General features: G+C 50.1%; 1 protein-coding gene and 1 pseudogene across 1 annotated transcript; one reads left to right on the top strand and one right to left on the bottom strand.

Annotated features, from left to right (window-relative positions):
* Nucleotides 1-265: 265 nt before the first annotated feature.
* Nucleotides 266-11,733, bottom strand: SPATA3 (spermatogenesis associated 3). The gene is made up of 4 exons (XM_002749881.5): nt 11,278-11,733; nt 7,366-7,537; nt 5,098-5,240; nt 266-565 (listed from the first exon to the last, which is right to left on the bottom strand). Exons 1-3 carry the CDS (start codon nt 11,603-11,605, stop codon nt 5,135-5,137), a joined length of 606 nt encoding a protein of 201 aa, XP_002749927.1. The 5' UTR covers nt 11,606-11,733; the 3' UTR covers nt 266-565; nt 5,098-5,134.
* Nucleotides 11,734-15,672: 3,939 nt separating this feature from the next.
* Nucleotides 15,673-20,442, top strand: LOC108592090 (uncharacterized; annotated as a pseudogene).
* The last annotated feature ends 946 nt before the right edge of the window (nt 20,443-21,388 follow it).

Raw genomic sequence — 21,388 nt, 5'->3', positions numbered from 1 at the left:
ATTTCAAATTGGCTGCTCAGGAGCTAGATGTAAAATCCCACAGACATTGGCTGGGTGTAGCCAAGTCACTAGGACTAACCACAGGCTGCAGGGCAGGCCGCTTGCCATCACAGGTGACTCTAAAGCCATTTCTAGAGACAGTATTCCTGGGCACATAGCCTCTGTCCTCTGGGGTGCAGGCCTGGAGGCAGGCCGGCACATCATTCCTATTCCCACTAACTGGGATTGCCCCAGGACGGAAGTGCAGATGACTGACTATGTTAGCTATTGAGTTAAGCTTTATAATTCCTTCCTTTGGAGTGGGAAAATCCACAGCAAACATGGTGTTCTATGAGTGTGTGCAAAGAAAGCTGCTCCACCTGGGGTCTGTGGCCAGAACAGGAATGACAGGCACCAACTCTGCTTGACCTGCAGCTCGAAAAGTTACTGGGGTCCCCACGCTTCCCTTCTTAGCCAAGTCCGACTCTGATGTCTCTAAGTAAAACACGCTAAAGAAGCAGAATTCTTTTTTTTTTTCTTTTTTTAAATTTTGGTGACAAGAGAGATCCTTTGATGGAAACTGGATCTGTAAGAAAAACAAAGACAGAGCTATCAGCTTAGACAATACCCCGTGTGACCTGGAATCCTGGTGGCTTTCCAGTTTCACATCCGTGGAGAAGTAAATGATTTAGGATGCAAATTTCTTCCATTCCTTGCATCCACTATTCCTTTTAGCTGCACGCCTTGGGCTGTAATGCCTTTTGCCAGGCACCCGGCCACGCTTGGCTCCTGCTCAGCTCATGGGTGCCAGCTCCTTCCCTGGGGGCCCCTGCAGCTTCAGTGGAGTTTCACTCCCCAAAAGCTAGACTACAGTTTTTTGACCACATTCAGTGCCCAACACAAGTGGTAAAGAAGTCCTTTGTTTTAGGGTCTCATCCTCAGCTGAGGAAGATGCCAAAGGAGAGGTTCACCAAACTTTAGGAAAGAAAATTCTAGAAGCATCTTTCCCCATAGAGGAAAGATCTCACTGTCGTCAGATGACTCTTCACTCTGGACAGAGAAGGACATCAAACCGCCTGTTAAGAGATGAGCCTATAAGCTCAGCATGACTCAGTGTACCCCTACTATGCACCCCCACAATGCACCCCCATTGCCCTCTGCCACAATGAATTTCATACAGGTTCCTGGTTAGCTTTCTTTGGCTAAAGTTCTTCCCTGGTTAGTTAAAAAGTAAGCTATTTTTTTTTCCTGAAATAGGATCTTGTGAGTTCTGTCACCCAGGCTACAGTGCAGTGGTGCAATTATGGCTCATTGCAACCTCCAACAGCTGAGCTCATGCAATCCTTCCATCTCAGCCTCCCAGATAGTTGGGATTACAGGTGTGTACCACCATGCCTGGCTAATTTTTAAATCTTTTTCTTCTTCTTCTTCTTGATCATCTTTTTTTTTTTTTGAGACAAGGTCTTGCTATGTTGCCCAGGCTGGTCTCAAACTCATGGATTCAAGTGATCCTCCTGCCTGGGCCTCCCAAAGGTCTAGAATTACAGGTTTGAGCCACCATTCCCAGGCAAAAAATAAGCTAATTAAAAAAAATAAGTGATTTTACAGGTGCCAAAAGTCAGTAAAACTGGAGAACACTAATTTAACAAATGGTAATGATGATCATGATGATGATAATGGTGATGATGGTAACTACTTCCAAGGGCAATTGTTGTGAAGATTAACTGAGGGGATGTGCAGGATTGCCAGGTGTGGGGCCTGGTGACAGGGGTGGGTGGTGGTGATGATGGTGGTGATGATGGTGGTGGTGATGATGGTGATGATGGTGGTGGTGATGGTGGTGGTAATGATGGTGATAATGATTATGATGATGGTGGTGGTGGTGATGATGGTCATGATGATGATAATGGTGATGGTGGTGATATTGATGGTGATGGTGATATGATGGTGATGATGGTGATGATGGTGGTGGTGATGGTGGTGGTGATGATGGTGATGGTGGTGGTGACGATGGTGATAATGATTATGATGATGGTGGTGGTGGTAATGATGGTCATGATGATGATAATGGTGATGGTGGTGATATTGATGGTGATGGTGATATGATGGTGATGATGGCAACAGTGATGATGGTGATGAAGATAATGGCGATGATGATGGTGATGGTGACAATGATGGTGATGGTGATGATGATGGTGATAGTGCTGGTGGTGGTGATGATGGTAATGGTGATGGTGGTGATGATGATGGTGACGAAGGCGATAGTGATGATGGTGATGGCAATGATGGTGATGGTGATGATGATGATAGTGACATGGTGATAGTGCTGGTGGTGGTGATGGTGATGGTAATGGTAGTAGTGGTGGTGATGATGGTGATGGCAATGATGGTGATGGTGATGATGATGATAGTGACATGGTGATAGTGCTGGTGGTGGTGATGGTGATGGTAATGGTAGTAGTGGTGGTGATGATGGTGATGGCAATGATGGTGATGGTGATGATGATGATAGTGACATGGTGATAGTGCTGGTGGTGGTGATGGTGATGGTAATGGTAGTAGTGGTGGTGATGATGGTGATGGCAATGATGGTGATGGTGATGATGATGATAGTGACATGGTGATAGTGCTGGTGGTGGTGATGGTGATGGTAATGGTAGTAGTGGTGGTGATGATGGTGATGGCAATGATGGTGATGGTGATGATGATGATAGTGACATGGTGATAGTGCTGGTGGTGGTGATGGTGATGGTAATGGTAGTAGTGGTGGTGATGATGGTGATGAAGGTGATGGTGATGATGGTGATGGCAATGATGGTGATGGTGGTGATAATGATGGTAATGGGGATGATAGTGGTGATGATTGTGGTCAGGATGATGGTGATGGTGATGGTGGTGGTAATGATGGTGATATTGGTGATGGCAATGATGGTGATGGTGATGATGGTGATGATGACAATGGTGGTGGTGATGATGATGGTGATGGTGATGATGGCGGTGATTATGTTGGTAATGGGGATGATGGTGGTGATGATGATGGTGATGGTGATGGTGGTGGTGATGAGGATGGTGATGGTGTTGAGGATGATGGTGATAATGGTGATGGTGCTGACAGTTGGTAGTGGTGGTTTGTTGCTATGTTGAGTGCTTACCCTGTGCCAGGAACTGTGTTAAGTGTTTTACATACATTTTTCCTGCTCAATCACCCCAGCAATCCAATGAGAGCTATGTTATTATCTCCATTTAACAAAAAGAAAACAAGACATTGGGAGTTAGGGAACTTGCCCCAGGCCTCAGAAATACTGGGTGTTAGAGGCCTCTGACCCCCATCCTGCGTGCCTCCAGAACTCAAGCTCACAACCAGTATGCTCTGCTGCAAGGAATTTTGAAGATAAAATGCTTTGACTCAGGTGCATTCTTCAGGTTGCCAGTGGACAGCATCCACCCACCCCTGTCACCAGGCCCTGCACTGGCATTTCTGCACATCCCCTCTATTCATCCTCAAAACCATTTGCCGTGGAGGTAGTTATCATTCTCCCCACTAGACATGACAGTGTCAGAGAAATTAAGAAATGTCTCTAACACTCAGCCATCAGGCATCAGGGTCAAGAAAGGAGCCGGCAGCTCTGACTCCAAAGCTTGCATCCTTCCCACCGCCTCCACATTGGCAACAGCAACGGGACCCACCAGCGGTGAGCTCTGTCCTCTAACACCTATCTCGCCTCTCCCAACAGGCTCAAGAGGAAGTTACTATAATTTTCCCTATTTACAGATGAGGAAACTGAGGTTCTCAGCTGCTCAGAAAATACCTCAGGAAATAGCATGGCAGCTAAGGAAATACCATGTCCCCTGCCACAGACATGGGATATGACATCACAGAAGGTGTGAGGGGATGGTGAGCTCTTACTGGAGTTTATCTTCTGGGCTTGGCTTTTGAGATATTCTGAACATCTCCCAGGCCCATGCTTTATGGCGCCCCCATCACCAACAACTCCTGGGCTGGTGGATGTCTGGACGTGGGGTGAAATTCTTCTCATTATCCCTATGCTATCATCCCCATCATCACTTATTAAGCATTTGCTAAGTGTGGACATGGCAAAGGGATCATCGTGGAAGTTCCTGGTGCCCCACCCAGACCCTCACATCTCACACTCAATGTCTTCTTCAAGCCTCACAACAACCCTAAAAGGTAGGTTCATTTCACTCCATTGAGAGAGAGGAACCTTGGGAAATAATATATTACACCCACTGCAAAGGCAAGGCAAACAGACAATCATCCCCTTCTCTAGAGGAGAGCCCTCAGCCCAAAGGGAGCTGCTCTTTCCACAAAGACATGCAGTCCCTACCCAACCCTTAGGGCCAAGCACAGAAAAGGAGGAGCAGCAGAGGGCAAGCCTCTCGCCTCTGCAGAGACCAACTCTGTGTGTGTTGTAATTCTTATTCCAGATTCCTTCTTCTCAGCTCCTCCCCCTGCCTCCTCTTGTCTTCTTTACTCCCTCACTCCCTGCAAGCACCTCCTCAATAAACCCTGTTCATCCAACCCCAGTCTCAGGTTCTGCTTCCAGGGGTGAGGAAGATGACCGTGTGAGCCCTGCCCCTGGCCCTCAGGGATCTTGCAGGACAGCTGGGAGACAGGCCACAGGCATACAACAGGATCATCCACAACAGGAGGCGCAGGTGGAGAGGACAGGGCTGAGAAGATGGAAGACATCACTGGGGTTGGGAAGTTGGAGAAAGGTTTCGTGGAAGAAGAGGACTTTCCAGGTGAAAAAGAGGCAGGACTGGGGAGGAGACAAGCTTTCAAGGCAGGGAGGAAGTTCTGAGGGAAGGTTCTAGATGGGTAGGAACCTCTGCCCCCCACCCCTCCCATTTCCTCCTGTCCAGGGTCTGTGACCAGGGAAACCACCTCAAGGCAGAAGAGGTGGGGGCTCTGCTCAGAGAATCCTAATAATGAGTCTAGCATCATCTGAGAGCATCAGGTCTGCCCTAGAGGGCCATGCTGGCTGACCCTGAGGCCAGGAAGGAGTCACTCCATTGTCAAGCTTCCCTTGAGAGGCCGGGGGCTTGGTACACCTGAAAAGACCACCTCCACTTGAAGGGACTGAGTGTGCCACATACCTGCCGGACCATGGGCTAGGGGCTTGTTCACAAGGATTCAGTGATGTAGTAGGCAGCTCCCAGAGCCCCCAGAGCCACAGCCACAGTTCTGAGGGCTTGAAGGACACGCGTTCCGATGACTGGAGGGTTTCCTTGAAGATCCTCTGTAGAGCAGAGCAGAAAGTGGGGATGGTGGGAAGCTGGGCCTCATGGTGTCTACCAGCAGGAGAAAGTGGAAACTATAAACCCCTCAGGTTTGCAGGAATACCCACCTACCCCCTCTCCAAATTCCTCCGAAGAGAACATTTAATTCTTCCCACCCTTCCAACAAGTCCCTACCGAAAGACCCCCGAGGATCGGAGGGTGAGCTGGCCCGGATACCAGCTGCCCTGAACACCCAGAGGGGGACTAGGTCAGGAAGGTGGTCAAGTTCACTGTGAGCCAGGCCTTGTGCTAAGTACCTCACACTCAGTGCCTTCTTCAAGCCTCAGCACAACCCTATGAGGTAGGTTCTATCACTTCACTCCATTGAGAGGAAGGAACCTTGGGAAATAATATATTACATCCATGCAAAGGCAAGGGAAACAGACGATTACACCAATAATGGTGAGGAGGGCATTCAAAAAATGCAACAACCATTTTGATAGAAATCCTACCAAAGCAGGGATTCTTGTTTAATGTGAATATGGTGGGAAAGCCAAGAGCCAACATCACACTCCATTGAGAAAAGCATGCGGGTGCTAAAATTGGAACAGACATGTCTTGTGCTGGCCGGACAGGGACCCTGCCCCTCCCCACTCACTTTCCTGATTCAGAGCCTCGAGTTAGCCTTTCCCTGCACCCAGATTGCTCCCGCTTTTCATCTGAGGCCAGAGAGAGCTTCAAGATCCTTTTGGACCTGGCTCACATGCTGTTGCCACTACAATGCCAGCTCAGAAGCAAGCACACTCTTGTTCTGAAACTCGTGGAGCCTCTGCTGGAGGACATGCGGCACTTTCCATCTTGCACCATAGTTTCTAAATGCATGGGTCTTAGCCCTCCATTCAGACTGGAACAATTTTAGGGGTAAAATTCCCTGTTCTTGTTTCCCTCACTGTGCCCCATGTCCTCTGCATAGTAGTTTCCCTCAATAACACTTGTTGGTTTTCAAACGATACGAACCCATGGCACAATTTGGCCATGGATGGATGGAAATTCTAAGCCTGAGGGTGGGACGTGGCTAACGGTGGCAGGCAGGCCTTTCCTTGACGGGGCTGCTGGGTGGCAGAGTATTTTTGGCTCCAAGCATGTTCTCCCTATTAGCCCCGGGTATCCACTTGTTTCTTTCTATATGTAGGAGAGATGGAGTTTTTCAACTCCAGAAAGGAGAAGGGATTGGGTGGGGGAGAGGCTAGAAGAGGAATAGGATGAGGATGAGGGGTGGAGGTCTCTACTCCTGGGGTAGGGGTCTGTGCTCCTGGGGTAGGGGTGTGAAGTCTCCCAGTGGAAGGGCCTCTTCCATTGAGATCTGTGAGGCCCTCAGGTGGGAGGGATGGAGACCCCTCTCCCAGCTCATGCGTGTAACCTAGCAGCACCAAACATGGGAATACCTTCAGTCTGTCCCCTACATGGATGGTGTCTTCCTATGAGGGCAGTGGCAGCCACCACACTGCTCCTGGTGGCTTTGTGAGAAGAGGAAGGACGAACAGATACTATGGGTGATGTCGTGGGGGCTGCCACCAACAGACCAGCCTGGGGGCACACGTCCCCTGTGGGGACCCCCAGAAAGAGCCCGGCACACTCTGAAGGGGGCTGAGGTCTTGCCATTGTGTGGAGGGGGCATATGAGTTACAAGTAGGTTTTTATCATTTAACTCTAGGGACATTCATAGGCAGATCAGGAACCGAAGGCCCCTGCCTATGGAACAGGCCACTGAGGGGCCACGGAGGCACGTGGCCAAACAGTGTTTAATCACAAAGCTCCTGAACGACTCGGAATCAATGAGGGCTGGGAGGGAGAGTGTTTTGAGGATGGAGAAAAGAAAAAGGAAGCCCTTAGGAGGTGAATTCCAGTAAGGAAGAAAATTGGCCCCTCTCTGTGCAGGTGGGATGGGTACCTCAGGGGGTGGGGCCAGTCGGAAAGGACCCTGCCTGCCAATGTCCAGGAGGTGGTCAAAGGAAAGACGGAAAGGCTTTCCTTTGGCCTCGGATTCCCAAGAGGAAGCGATACATGATTGCTAATAAGGTCTGGGGGCGGAGTCTGGCTCTGGGAACTGTGCGTCCTGAGGCTCCAGCCCCCCATGCTTGGAACCTGTAGAAGGTGAGCAGGTTGGGGAGTCTTCTCCCTGGCGCCATCTGCCAGTCCCGAGGCAGAAGGATGTCAAAGATGCGGCTATGGCACAGTCCCAGACGACGCCAGCAAGCAGAGCTGCAGGGGCAAGTGGCATAGGAGCAGGAACGCGGGGCGGCGTGAGTCAGAGGCCCTGTGAGGACAGAAGGTGGGAGGTGAGGGAGGCACCTGCCCCGGGAGGCTGGCAGGGAGCCTGGAACACAGTCTGAGAAGGCCCCCCTCAACAGCAGCAGCTGCCGGATCACCAGGGCGAACCCTGGATTTTTTCAAGGCATCATTGAGGATTTGGGACTGAACTACCCAAGGAAGGCAGTTCTCCCACAAAATGTTCTCTAACCAAATGGAAGACTGACTGCATGGGAAAATGGCTGTTTTACAACCGTGCTACCTGGGAATAGCAACAACAATGACGACGATGATGATGATGGAGGTGGTGCTGATGGTGTAATAGCAGGATGCTCTGTACTTATGCCCATCTCATTTAATTTCACAATAATCCTGTAAAGAGGATACTGCTGGTCTTGTTTTACAAAGAAGGAAACTGAGGCTCAGATAGTTTAAGGGATATGCCCTTATGGGGCGTAGATTGCAGAAGTCAGCTGCAACTCAGGCTTTCTCACCTTTAATTCAGTGAAAATGGAATTTGCAGGTGATTGCTCACCCTAGGAGAGGCTGCCTGGAGATTCCTGGAATTGGAGCTGCCACGTGCCATCAATCTCAAACATACTGATCCATCCAGGCAATAACTGTGGCTCTAGTTTCCAGTCCCGAGCTTATCTTCCGTTTCTGTCCTCCTCTGGTATGGATCCCAGCAGAATGTTGATGATGCCCTCTGTGGTTTGGCAAGAGGATTTCTGGCTGGATCATTCCCTCTGTTTCCTATCTATAGCTCTGTGGCTTCCTCACAGAGCTCCAGATTCTTCTGACCCTAAGCTGGATGAAACCAGTAGTCAACCTGGCAGACTCAGGACACTTTCTGCTTAGACCTGCCCATGACATATACTTTCCCTGAATTGAGGAGGGGGGGTTCTAAAGGCAGGACTTGTCTTTCTCTTTTGTTAGTTCCAAAAAAAATTTTAAATTGAGATATAATTCCCAGGCAGTAAAATTCACCCTTTTAGCGTGCTCAGTGGTTTTTGGCATATTCACTAAATTTTGTGGCCATCACCACGAATTTCAGAACATCTTCATTTCCCCAAAAAAGAAACCCCATCTCCATGAGTAATTACTCCCCATTCTCTCAGCTCCCCCAGTACCTGGAAACACATTTGCCTATTCTGAACATTTCATGTAAACAGAATCATTCGATGTGTAGGTTTTTGGGAGACTGGATTCTTTCACTTTGCCAAATGTTTGTAAGGTTCATCAATGTTGTAGCATGTAACAGGACATCATCTTTTCATTGCCAAATAGTATTTTACTGTATTCATTGTATTGTGATATTTCATACCACATTTTGTTTATCCATTCATCAGTTGATGGACATTTGGGTTGTTCCCAGTTTTTGGCTATTATAAATGCTGCTGCTCTGAGCACTTGTGTACAAGTTTTAGTGTGCATATATGCTTCTAATTCTCTTGGATGTTTACTACTGAGAAGTGGAATTGCTGGGTAATATGGTAACTTCATGTTCCTTTGAGGAAACACCAGACTGTTTCCACAGCAGCTGCACCATTTTACATTCCCGCCTACCGTGTATGAGGATTCCAGCTTCCCTACATCCTCGCCAACACTTGTTATTGTCCATCCTTCTATTGTAGATCCTGGAGGAATACTTGCGTTTTCTTGAGCTACAATATTTCTGCACACAAAAAGGCTTGGATTTGAGAAAATGGCATGTTTTACTTACAGGTCCTCACCCTGCATCTCTAACATTCCTTTCCACTGTGGAGAATTCCTTTGGAAGAAGTTTAGGGTGTTCGCTGTAACCACTGGTGAGCCTTTTTTCTTGCTTTCTTGCTTTGCCTCTTCAATGGGCCAAACTCCTCTCCAGGTATCAGTCACATGCATTCATTAAAAGACTTGGGAATGGAAAATTTTGCTTTCTACAGATACCAGCTCTGGAGACCAGAACCCAGAAATGTTTCTCTCAGTGGTTGATAATCACAATCTATACAACATAGAGTATGCCACTCAAAACCATTTTCATATGTCGAGAAGGGATTGCTTCCTGACCATGGAAGGATCGTTGGCATGGTGATACCTTGTATCACTTCCATTTCCATCTCTTATTTATTTTGTGCCCACACAATCCCAGCGGGATAAACTGTGGCCCAGGGAGTGTGGCCTGTTCAAGGCCATGGAGCCACGGGCACTGGCTCACGGCAGACCCAGGAGATGCTCAGAGAAAGATGTTCTTCCTCTTGTGGAGACTCCTAGGCCTCTTGGAATAAAAAGGTCAGTGCTGTGGTTTAGAGTGAGGGTTCTGGAATCAGAATAGAGGGTGTTTCGCTTCTCAGTGCTACCAGCGTCTGCTCCAGAGCAACTCGTTTAATTCCTATGAGCCTCAGTTTCCCTATCTATAAAATGGAGATGATAATAGAAGACCTTTTATAGGATTGTCACATGAAAATTAAGACAGCTGAGCTGAATGCTGGGTACGCAGTGAACGCTTAGTGATAATATTAGTTCACTATCACCATTATTGCTCGTAGTACACACCAGCCCACCTCCTGGACTCCACTTGAATTCCCTCTACATAATCTAATGCTTATTCAGACACTGTTTGGCTCCCAAGAAGATGGGGAACCACTTTTCCTGACAGCCGTTACATTTTCAGACAGAGCTAATTGTTGGGAAGTCTTTTATGTTGAGCTGAAGTCTGTCTGTCTCTAGTATCTTCCATGGGTAAAGTTGCTAGTTTAGAAAATAAAAATATGGATGCCCATGCAATATTTGGAACACACATACTAAAAATTATTTGTTGTTTTCTAAAATTAAAATTTAACTGAGAGCTTTATATTTTGTCTGGCTATCCTATCCATGAGCCTGTATTCATCCATTTTCACACTGCTGAGAATGGGCAATTTACAAAAGAAAGAGGTGTATTGAACTTACAGTTCCACGTGGCTGGGGAGGCCTCACAATCATGGTGGAAGGTGAAAGGCACATCTCACATGGTGGCAGACAAGAGAAGAGAGCTTGTGCAGGGAAACTCCCTTTTTTAAAACCATCAGATCTCATGAGACTTATTCACTATTACCAGAAGAACTGCCCCCATGATTCAACCACCTCCCACTGGGTCCCACAGCACCTGGGAACTCAAGATGAGATTTGGGTGGAGACACAGCCAAACCATCTCAGACCCTTAGTCAGACCTCTGAGGACAATAAGGAACAAGTCTATTCACATTTTCCAACTGATAGACATCCTTCAATTCCTTCGATCGACTGTCATATACTACCTGGCCTCCCGACCCCTCTCACCCTCCATCAACCTGGACTATTTTCCTTAGACTAGTTTGTCAGGCATCTTTTACAATCCAGAAAGATACCTTGATGAGGATAGAATAAAGCAGTATCATCACTTCCCTTATTCTAAACCATATACTTCTATTAATGCATCCTTGGTTTTTAGTTTTTAGCAGTTGCATGGCACTGCTGATTCCTAAGGAGCCAGTATTACTATGGAACCAAGTTAAATGTTAATATGTACATGTGGCAGTGTCAATGAGACTCAGGATGATGGAAATGACAAAACCCAGGAATCCTGGTCACTTGGGTAGAAACAAAAACAAAAACCTTCCCACTCTACATCACAGCTCCAGAATACATGGTAACCATGCATCTCTATCCTATAAGAACCAACATCTGGGATTTGCTGGAACTCCATCAGCAGGAAGCCTAGAACTGCCGAAGCTAGAAGACTGCCCACCTGCTTTCCTGGATTGAGGGGATGCCTTCACATTAGCATCTGGAGATAACAGGCACCGAGAGGAGCGGCGAACTTCGGGAGCCAGAAAGGCTTGGGATGCTGGTTGCCCGGAGGTGGTTTCAAGGCTAGACTGCTGTGGTGTGGATGCAGGGCTAGACTGCTGTGGTGTGGATGCAGGGCTAGACTGCTGTGGTGTGGATGCAGGGCTAGACTGCTGTGGCGTGGATGCAGGGCTAGACTGCTGAGAGGTGGAGTTGGAGCTAGGATGCTGGCCAGTAGACTCTCGGTGGCGTCTGGCCTCTGACTTTTTCTTCTTAACCTTTTTCATGGTGGATCCTCCTAACCTAAACGTGGACCTACATGGAGCTGCCTACTCTCCCGGCTCCCTCCTGGAGGGGCCGTTTGCCCTCTGCCCTAGGAACCTGGCTCTGGCCTCCAACTGGACCCAGGCCCCACAGAGAGCAGTGATCCACACCTCCTGTGAGGTCATAAAAGCTAGGGTGGCTCCTATGGCAGGGCTGCAGGGACAGTCTTCTCCACAGACACCAGCCTGGCATTCTCCCTTGTCCCAGGCTGTCAGGATAGGCAGGGGGCAGCAGCTGCCCTGGTCCTCACAGCCCTGGTGATGCCTGGCTGCGAGACCCGTGACAGCCATATCCCCAGTATTCTGCAACCAGAGCGCCGCCTTCAGGCACTTCTCTGCCAGTGTGTTCCTGGGTCCACATGAGCTACCTGTTTTGCTCTTAAGATACCTTGGATGTGATGCTCAGCTCTGTCACTGGTTTTCACATACCCCCTAGTTGTACACCTCAAAAATCCATGGTTACCACACATTTTGTGAGTTTTAGGTCACTTTCCTGAATATTTGGAGCTTCTTTGAAAGTTTTAACTCCCATGGCCCAGAGCCTGCTGGCATTTCAGAGTAGCTTCCCTCTTCCCCAAAAGCCTGCCCTCCCCCCCATTGTGGGAGGGGAGTTTGGGGGTTGACCTTTATTTTTTGAGACGGAGTTTTGCTCTTGTCGCCCAGGCTGGAGTGCAATGGCACAATCTTGGCTCACTGCAACCTCTGCCTCCCAGGTTCAAGCGATTCTCTTCTCTCAGCCTCCTGAGTAGCTGGGACTACAGGTGCATGTGACCGCACCCAGCTAATTTTTGTATTTTTAGTAGAGATGGGTTTCATCATACTGGTGAGGCTGGTCTTGAACTCCTGACCTCAGGTGATCTGCCCACCTCAGCCTCTCAAAGTGCTGGGATTACAGACATGACTCACTGCGCCTGGCTTATGACAGCTACAGTTCTTAAGAAAGAACTTAAATAATACGACTTGAATACTTAAATAATATGATCTGACTTTTATAAGAAAACCTATTACTTTGGCAAATAATTTTCCCTGATAGCATAACAGCTGTTCAGAAAACTAAAAATTTTCTCAAACTCATTACAATGGCAACGGACTCTCTCCCAAACCCCAACTGCTTGGGTTAAGCAGGTGACTGAATCTTTCTCTAAATTAATTAATGTGTTCATTAAATGTGACTTTTATTTTAGGATGGAAAAGGGTAAAATATTTTAAAAGTTTTTTTATGTTTTCAGACAGAGTCTGCTCTGTCACCCAGGCTGGAGTGCAGTGGTGTGATCTCAGCTCACTGCAATCTCTGCCTCCTGGGTTCAAGTGATTCTTCTGCCTCAGTTTCACAAGTAGTTGGGATTTTAGGCATCTGCCACCATGCCTGGCTAATTTTTGTATTTTTAGTAGAGATGGGGTTTCGCCATGTTGGCAAGGATGGTCTCGATCTCTTGACCTTGTGATCTCCCCACCTCGGCCTCCCAAAGTGCTGGCATTACAGGCGTGAGCCACCGCAAGTGGCTGGGAAAATTATTTTTAAAAGACAATCTAAAGCTCACTCTGTGACTGCAACACAAAATGTGTTCACCTTAGGCGACTACTTCCACTGCGAGTGCATCATGGTGGGTGAGTGTGGGACTGCTGAGTACATGAACTTGGCAGTCCCAAGTTCATGGTTAAGGCTTAGAGCAGACCCAGGTAGATAAAAAGAGCTCTGGGCCACACGAAGCCAGACCCAACGTGAACTGTGAAATGACAGGATAGAGTTTCGGGCTTATACAGCCTAAGAAGACCTTAACGATGACCTTTTCTCAGAACACCGAGGTTTAGCAAAGCGAAATTACTTTCCCAGAGTCGCACAGCTGGCTGGGGACATCAGAAGGACTAAAGTCCAGTTTGGGGTTCTTTCTTTTCATGACCCAGAAAGCGATAGCAAGTTAGATAATTATACATGCTTTACAAATAGTGAATTAAAAGGACCCTGAGTGAGAAGAGTGAAGAAAACAGAGGCGAGGGGATCAGAAGTGAAGGCAAGCTCAGCTCTAGAGTGTTGGGTTGTGTTTGGTTGACCTTGGCCTAAGGTGACTCTGGAAGCAGGTGAATCTACAAGAAGGTGGTAATTACCTGAAGCCAAGAGCAGTGCAACCCTTGAGGGGGCTCCATTTAGAATCAGCGAGACTGGAAACCCAGGGCAGGAACCCTGCTGGAATCTAGCAGACAGATCAGGAACTCCTAAGGCATTCATCTCTGCAAAGTTGGATTTTCAGGTATCAATGGGCTTTGGTTGAGGGCCTCAACCTGGTTTAAACAAGGGTTTTTCAACTTCAGCCCTGTGGACATTTTTGGTCTGGGTAATTCTTTGTTGTGGGGGGTCATCCTGTGTATTGCAGGAAGTTTACCAGATTCCTGGTCTTTACCCACTGGCACTCCCTGCTACCCCAGGACAACCTAAAACATCTCCAGATATTGCTAACTGTCCCCTAGAGAGATGCTCTGTGTGTGTGTGTGTGTGTGTCTGTGTGTGAGAGAGAGAGAGAGAAAATTGCCCCCAGTTGTGCAACATTGGTGTAAATGAATCAGATAGGAGCAGACACATACAGGTAGAACTTCCTGGTAGTAATGAAAGAAATATTCCATTTTACCACAAGGAGCCAAACAAGGCACAGAGGATGGGTCTCTGTCTTCCAGTAGAAAGATGGAGGAAACAGGGCAGGCTTAGGGAGGAGTGGGAATTTCTCTATGGCAGCAGTGAAAATATGTGAGGATTTTTTAGTGAGTGGTCCCAAGAAGCACAGAGAGGGCACCTGTGGAAAGAGGGTGTCCCAGAAGAATGAGGAAGAATGATCCCTCAATGGTTCTTTGCTAGAATGTCTTCCCTGTGCCCTCTTTCTTCTTCTTCTTTTTTTTTTTTTTAAGACAGAGTCTCACTCTGTTACCAGGAGTGCAGTGGCCCAATTTTGGCTCACTGCAACCTCCACCTCCCAGGTTCAACTGATTCTCCTGCCTCAGCCTCCTGAGTAGCTGGGATTACAGGCACGTGCCACCACATCTGGTTAATTTTTATAGTTTTAGTAGAGATGGGGTTTTGCTACATTGGCCAGGCTAGTCTTGAACTCCTGGCCTCAAGTGATCTGCCTGCCTTGGCCTCCCTAAGTGCTGGGATTACAGGCATGAGCCACTGTGCCTGGCTCCACTGCCTTCTGCTTGAGCACATGTTCCTAGTCCAGAAGCCTGGTCAAGATGGCCAAGCCCCATCTCAAGTGGATCCTTCTCTTCATAAAGTCTTTCTTAGCTGGGTGCGGTAATCCCAGCACTTTGAGAGGCCGAGGTGGGTGGATCACTTGAGGTCAGGAGTTTGAGACCAGCCTGGCCAACACAGTGAAACCCTGTCTCTACTAAAAATGCAAAAAAATTAGCCAGACATGGTGGCACATGCCTGTAGTCCCAGCTACTCAGGAGGCTGAGGCTGGAAAATCGCTTGAACCAGGGAGGCAGAGGTTGCAGTGAGCTGAGATCGCACTACTACACTCCAGCTTGGGCAAAAGAGTGAGATTCCATCTCAAAAAAAAAAAAAAAAAGGCTTTCCCCAACTGGAAGCCATCCTTCCCTTGCTGAGCTCCAGGGCACCTGTTTGTATGAGACTGGTCATATTCTGAAGGGCATTAGAATTATTTCTTTGTCTTCTCCCCATATGGTGAAAACCACAGAAGGCCACAGTCCAGAGTGGGGGCTCAATGCAAGCTGCACCAACTGAATGAAGGTAAAGAGAGGAGGATGGAGACAGCAGGATGCTGTGGGAGCCGCAGGTGGGTGTGTGGTGGGGGCTCAGGCCCCTCCAAGCCTTCATCACCAAGGTGTTGCTTTCAAAACTGGACTGGGACTTCTTTGGCCCTGGCTGAGGATCACAGTTGAGTTATTCCAAGGGCAAGGGGTTTTCCTAATCAGGCCGGCCATTCGAAAATGCAGTTGACTAGGTAGGGAAGGGAATTTGAAATCACAGTCAGTATAAGGTCTTGAGGCTGTGAACATTTCCTCCCAGAAGGTCTCTGATGGTTCCGGTGTCCTGGACACCCAGAATAAGTGTATGACCATTTGTCCTGAAGCTGACATCTCTGAGCTGGATGGCACCCTGGACATCAACTGGCCCTTCCCCTTCACATGCCACACAGGAGGGACACTGGTCCACAGAGAGGATGCCTGCTTTGGTCACCAGTTGGAGGGTGGCAGACCCTGGGCACTTGAGCTTTGAATTTCGACACAGAGCACTTCCTCAGTCCCTCCTGCTGCCCCTGGCAGGTGGAGCTGGCAGGTAGGTACAGGACTGCCTAGGGACCTGAGACTCTCAAATTCATCCCGTGGGCCACAGGTCTGGATTTGGTAACAGGAAGGGTCTCAAGGGCTGGGAAGAAGAGTCCTGCAGTCGGCCAGCTAGTCTAGTCAAGTTCTAGCTGAGAGGGTTGCTAGGAGGATCCAGGTGAAAAGCCCTTAGAACAGTGCCTGGCTCACAGGAGGCTGCTTTTAATGTTGTTATTCCTCCCTGGAGGAGAAGACTAAAGGAGCCAGCAAGGGAGAGGGGGATGTGGAGAGGAGGGAGTGGGGCCCCGTTCCTACAAAATCCCAGATACCTTACAAAAGCGAGATCCCAAGTCGTGGGAACCGGTGCCCCAAGTTGTGGGTGGGGTGAGTGAGTGGGGGTCGTAGTCCTCCGAATTAATTCGAACACTTCTGACGCTGAGATTGCCCCAGTGAGCACAGCGGGAGGAACTCTAGTTCCTCTCCACCCCTACAGTACCCCAAACTCCAGGAGGCACCAGGAGAGTTGCTGTGACTTGGGGCTTTGTCCTCTACCCCGCGGGGCGGCAGGGTCGGGGTCCAGGGATGCATGTTTGAGCGTTCTCCGCCAGGGGCGCCCCCCTCCCCGCGCCGACCCCTCACCATCCGTCTGTGTCTCCCGATCCACCAGGGAGATCCTGTGCGCTTGGCTGGCGGCGCGCTGGACGTCCAGTGTGCCCTCGGGGCGGTCGGGGCAGAACACGGCCGTGTGCACCTCGACCGGCGGGGCTGTGGGGCTCGAGGACGCGGCTGAGCAGGGCCTCCATGCGGCGGCGCGCCTCGGCCTCCTCGTCCCGCCGCGGCTGCACCACGATGCCCACGAGCGCGGCGGGCGGGCGGCGGTCCCTAGAGCGCAGCTGTTGCAGAAGCAGCTGCAGCCGCGGCCGCTGTGTGAGGAGCGCGGGCGCGTGGCACAGGACCAGGAGCAGCTGCGAGCCCCGCTCGGATGGTTGCTGCGGGGCCCCGCGTCCAGACGTGGTGTCCTTCGCTGCGGAGTCGGGGGTCCCAGGCGGAGCCCCAGGCGCCTCACGCGGGTCCTCGGCCTTGGGCCCGGAGCGCCGCTGCTTCTCGGTGAAGCGCTTGGACTTCGTGGCCGGGACGTCGTCGCGGTTCACGGAGCTGTCGCCCGAGCGCTTGGGGCTCCGTGCGGTGCAGTTGTCAGCTCCGGTGTGGCCGCTCAGGACTCGGGCGGACGAGGGCCCGGGGAGGGGGTCGGCCGCGGCGTCCCAGGGAAAGGTCTGCAGGCTCAGGCAGTCCTCATCCTCCTTCCAGAGCTCGCTGATCAGCAGCACCATGCCATGGCCCTGGACAGACTGGGCCGGAGCCGGTGGCTGCTCCTCGGCCTTCGTCTCCTCGGGGGCCCTGCAGGGCTGGCCCCGGGCCGCGGCTCCATGTCCGGTCATGCTCCCTCGCCCCTCTGGTCCTTGGCCTCCACTGGGAGGGAAAAGCTGCCCTTACCCAAAGCATGTCACAATACCCCGGCTCCCCACCTTTTCTCGTCGTGGCCAAGCGCCTCCGCCCCGCTATTCCTTGGAAATCTACTATATGGGAAGTTGCTGTTGCACGCTGGTATAATGCCGGCTGTGTTCAGTTTCTCCGTTTTCTACTTATGTGGTTTCAAAAGGTGCATCCTTTTATAGCATAGATGAATCTTCGTGCCCAAGGCTTTAAGTGAGATGAATTTTTATACAGCCAGGGCATTTAAAAAGCAGTGGACCAGGCCGGGCACGGTGGCTCACACCTGTAATCCCAGCACTTTGGGATGCTGAGGCGGGCGAATCACGAGGTCGCAAGTTCAACACTAGCCTGACCAACATGGTGAAACCCTGTCTCTACTAAAAAATGCAAAAATTAGCCAGGTGTGGTGGTGTGTGCCTGTAATCCCAGCTACTCAGGAGGCTGAGACAGAATTGCTTGAACCCCATAGGCAGAGGTTGCAGTGAGCCAAGATCATGCCACTGAACTCCAGCCTGGGCGACAGAGCAAAACTCTATTTAAAAAAAAAAAAAAAAAGCAGTAGACCAGATCTCACTGCACCCAGAACTCTTGAGAATCAGCAAAGAAGAGTGGCGGCCTGGGTGGCTTCGGCCCCGGCTCAGCCAGTCTGCTCTCTGGGTAATTCGGGTGTTGCAGGAGATGATTTTGAGTCCCCTGAGTTCCAGGCTTCTGTGGATGCCAGCAGCCTGTCAAAATGCCAGGAAAGGTCCTCAGGAAAACAAGACAAAAAGCATAAAACTCCTTTGGTGACCAGCACACGAGGTGAGCAGAGTGGTATGAGGAGGTGACACAGAGGCACCCAGGACAATCACAGAGACTGGAAACCCAACGACAGCGAAAGTTGTTCCCTTTGTTATTTTCCTTAAAATGAGCTTTACCGAGTTATTCTAAAAATTTTTTTTAAAGATATAAACATAGAAGCCTCTGAAAAGCAGGGTGTCAAACAGAAAACTCTGAGCTAGAATCCTGCTAAAAACTCCAGAATCTTTGGGCACGGTGGCTCACACCTATAGTCCCAGCACTTTGGGAGGCGGAGGTGGGAGGATCACTTGAGGCCAGGAGCTTAAGACCAGCCTAAGCAACATAGTGAGACCACCCCGTCTCTACTAAAAATGCAAAAATTAATCAGGCGTGGTGGCATGCACCTGTAGCCCTAGCTATTCTGGAGGCTGAGGCAGGTGAAACGTTTGAACTGGGGAGGCAGAGGTTGCAGTGAGGCGAGATCACGTCATTGCACTCCAGCCTGGGCAACAGAATGAGACTCTACTTCAAAAATAAAACAAAACTCCCAAAATCAGTTAGGCCTGGTGGGAATCCCTGTAGCCCCTGCTCTTCAGGTGGCGGAGGCAGGAGAATTGCTTTAGCCTGGGAGGTTGAGGCTGCAGTGAGCTATGACGGTGCCGCTGTACTCCAGCCTATCTCAAAAAACAAAAACAAAACAAAAAAGGAAACAAACAAAAGTCTAAAGGAGTCCCAGGCCATGGAGGTTCAGGATGAGCAGGTCTGGGCAGAAGGGCCAGCAGCAGAATGGGCAGTGGTAGGGCCGCTTTCTTCCCCCTCCTGTTTTCTCAGCCTCGGCCCTCAAGACTCAACTCACCCTCCAACTGGACAGTGTTGGTAAGAACACTTTCAGCCCCTTCCCCTTTACTCAGCCACAAGAATTCACTGGGTGGCCTTTCTCTAGGGCCACTGTATTGAAAAATGGATGCTAGGCCAGGGACAGTGGCTCACACCTATAAACCCAGCACTTTGGGAGGCTGAAATGGGTTGATTGCTTGAGGTTAGGAGTTCGAGACCATCCTGCCAACATGGCGAAACCCCGACTCTACTAAAAATGCAAAAATTAGCTGGGCTAGTGGCAGTCATCTGTAGTCCTAGCTACTTGGGAGGCTGAGGCAGGAGGATCACTTGAACCTGGGAGGTGGAGCTTATAGCGGGCTGAGATTGTGCCACTGCACTCCAGCCTGGGCAGACTTGGTCCCCCCCCCCAAAAAAAAAAGAAAAGAAAAGAGAAAAAGAAAAATGGATGCTAGACTTTCATCCAAAATAACTCAGACCTGCCAACTTCACCATACAGGAATTGGCCTTTCCACAAGTATACCTGAGTGTGGGAGTCTCAAGATTGAGATCACTGGGGGTGGTAGGAGGCCCTACCTGGGCCTGGGGCTTGCACTTTGCCTTCTATAAACCAACTTTTATCAAAATGTTCTAAACTGGGGCATACCAGGGAGGAATAGAGGTTCCAGACTCCCGAAATGTAGATTTCAGCTACTCTGTCCCTCTTGACTGGGGTAAACAAGCAGACCCAAAGTGCTATCTTGTTCATTGTCAGTTCAACCTGCAGTTGGACAGAGTCATTGGAGACCCTTGTACTAACTGTCCGACACGCTGGACCACCCTTCAGCAGCCCCCGGCACACTGAAGCCTCAGAATAAGAGAGAGGCAGAGAGAGGTGGCGGGGCTACCAGCCTCAGTGGGACCTCAGGGAGGGGATGATCAGGCTGGAGTTAAGCCATCCCTGGGATTTCTTGGGTCCAGTTTTGTAGCAGCTTTTTTTGTGTGTGATGGGGTGGGGTGGAGGGATACACTAAAGGTAAGAAGTGTCACTAAAGGTAGAAACTGTCAGCTGGTGTTCAGAGTGAATGGCAAGACTCCTGGGTGGACCCTTGAAATGCCATGGTTATATCTAAGATGATGTAACAAAGAGATCCAGAGATACATTGGCTTAGGAATGATATTTATTTCTTCAGATGTCATGGTCCTGGGGTGTCAGGGAGGCTCTGCCATCCTCAATATGTGGCTTCCTTTCCTTTCTCCAGGGCACCTGATCCAGGATCCACTTCCCAGTCAGCAGGAGGATGGAGAAGCGGGCGGGATGGGAGACAACCTCCTTTGCAGGGCGTGACTTGGAAGTTGGAGACGTCATTTCCATCTACATCCCCTGGACCAGAACTAGCTCCGAGATCAACTCTGGCTGCCAGAGAGTCTGAGAAATACGGCCTCTGCTCGGGCGATCAGGCAGGCAGTTAATTTTGGGGAACACCTCTCACTCCCTGGGAACACCTGGGCAGAAACTGAAAGACATTTAATGGATTCACTTTTATGTCTACTGCCCTCATCAGCGGGGGCTCTCCTACATGCTGGGTGCATACCTCATCTTCACACAGCCCAGCGACGGAGCACACCATTCCCAGGCTGCAGATGCAGGAACTGAGAGTTGAGTGACAGGTCTGGATTCAGTCAGTTAGCAGATGGCAGGGCTGGGATTGAGACCCAGGCCTGGCTGGTCCTGCCAGGACACAGTACCACAGCTTTGATTGGGTGCTTCTTTTTGTTTACATGGATTTTTTTTTATGGTCAATGTACATTCTTTTGAAATACACAGAAAAGGGAAAGAAGCTGGAGTCCTGCCTTGCGTAGGAGGGATAAGTTGGAGGTGTGCACGGGGATAAATCTCCCTCCCACCCTGGCCCTGGTCCTGGCCCTGGTTCTGGTCCTTGCCTTGGGCGGCGATTCCCGGCACTGGCTGAGCGTCGCCGGCCACCAGGGGACGCTGCCGGGCTACCGGTCTGCTCGGCCCGGGATCGCAGCTTCGGGGGCAAGAAATGAGCAACAGCGTCTCCTCTCTGATCCAAGTGGCATCGAGGAATCTCTGGGCGGCAGGACGGGTGCTGAGCCGGGTGCAAAAGTGGAATTCTATTCCCAAAGCACATCCCGCGCACCTTTCCTCTACGAAGTCCCGAAACTGCGTGACTCCGGTTGAGTCCAAGGGGCTGGAACTGAGGGTTCAGTCCCTTGTACCTTTCCTCCAAGTAGACAGGAGGCAACTCCTCCTCTGCTGAGTTCACATTCCTCCGGGGCTCACAGGGACCCCTGTCCTGGGACACCAAGTCAGGGCCGACTCCAGGAGGGAAGATGATTCCTGCGCTCGGGTAG

The sequence above is a fragment of the Callithrix jacchus genome, chromosome 6, assembly GCF_049354715.1.
Source record: "Callithrix jacchus isolate 240 chromosome 6, calJac240_pri, whole genome shotgun sequence".
Taxonomy (NCBI): Eukaryota; Metazoa; Chordata; class Mammalia; order Primates; family Cebidae; genus Callithrix; species Callithrix jacchus.
The sequence above is the reverse complement of the archived record's forward strand: the minus strand, read 5'-3'. Positions and strand labels throughout refer to the sequence as shown.

Bases quoted from the DNA above. Each gene is read 5' to 3' on its own strand.
- SPATA3 (XM_002749881.5), bottom strand. From the start codon at position 11,605: ATGAAAAAGGTTAAGAAGAAAAAGTCAGAGGCCAGACGCCACCGAGAG. The intron at 7,538-11,277 runs GTGGGCAGTCTT...CTGTCCTCACAG, and splicing joins CCCTCAATCCAGGAAAGCAG to GGCCTCTGACTCACGCCGCC. The intron at 5,241-7,365 runs GTTCCAAGCATG...TCTGCTCTACAG, and splicing joins AACCTGCTCACCTTCTACAG to AGGATCTTCAAGGAAACCCT.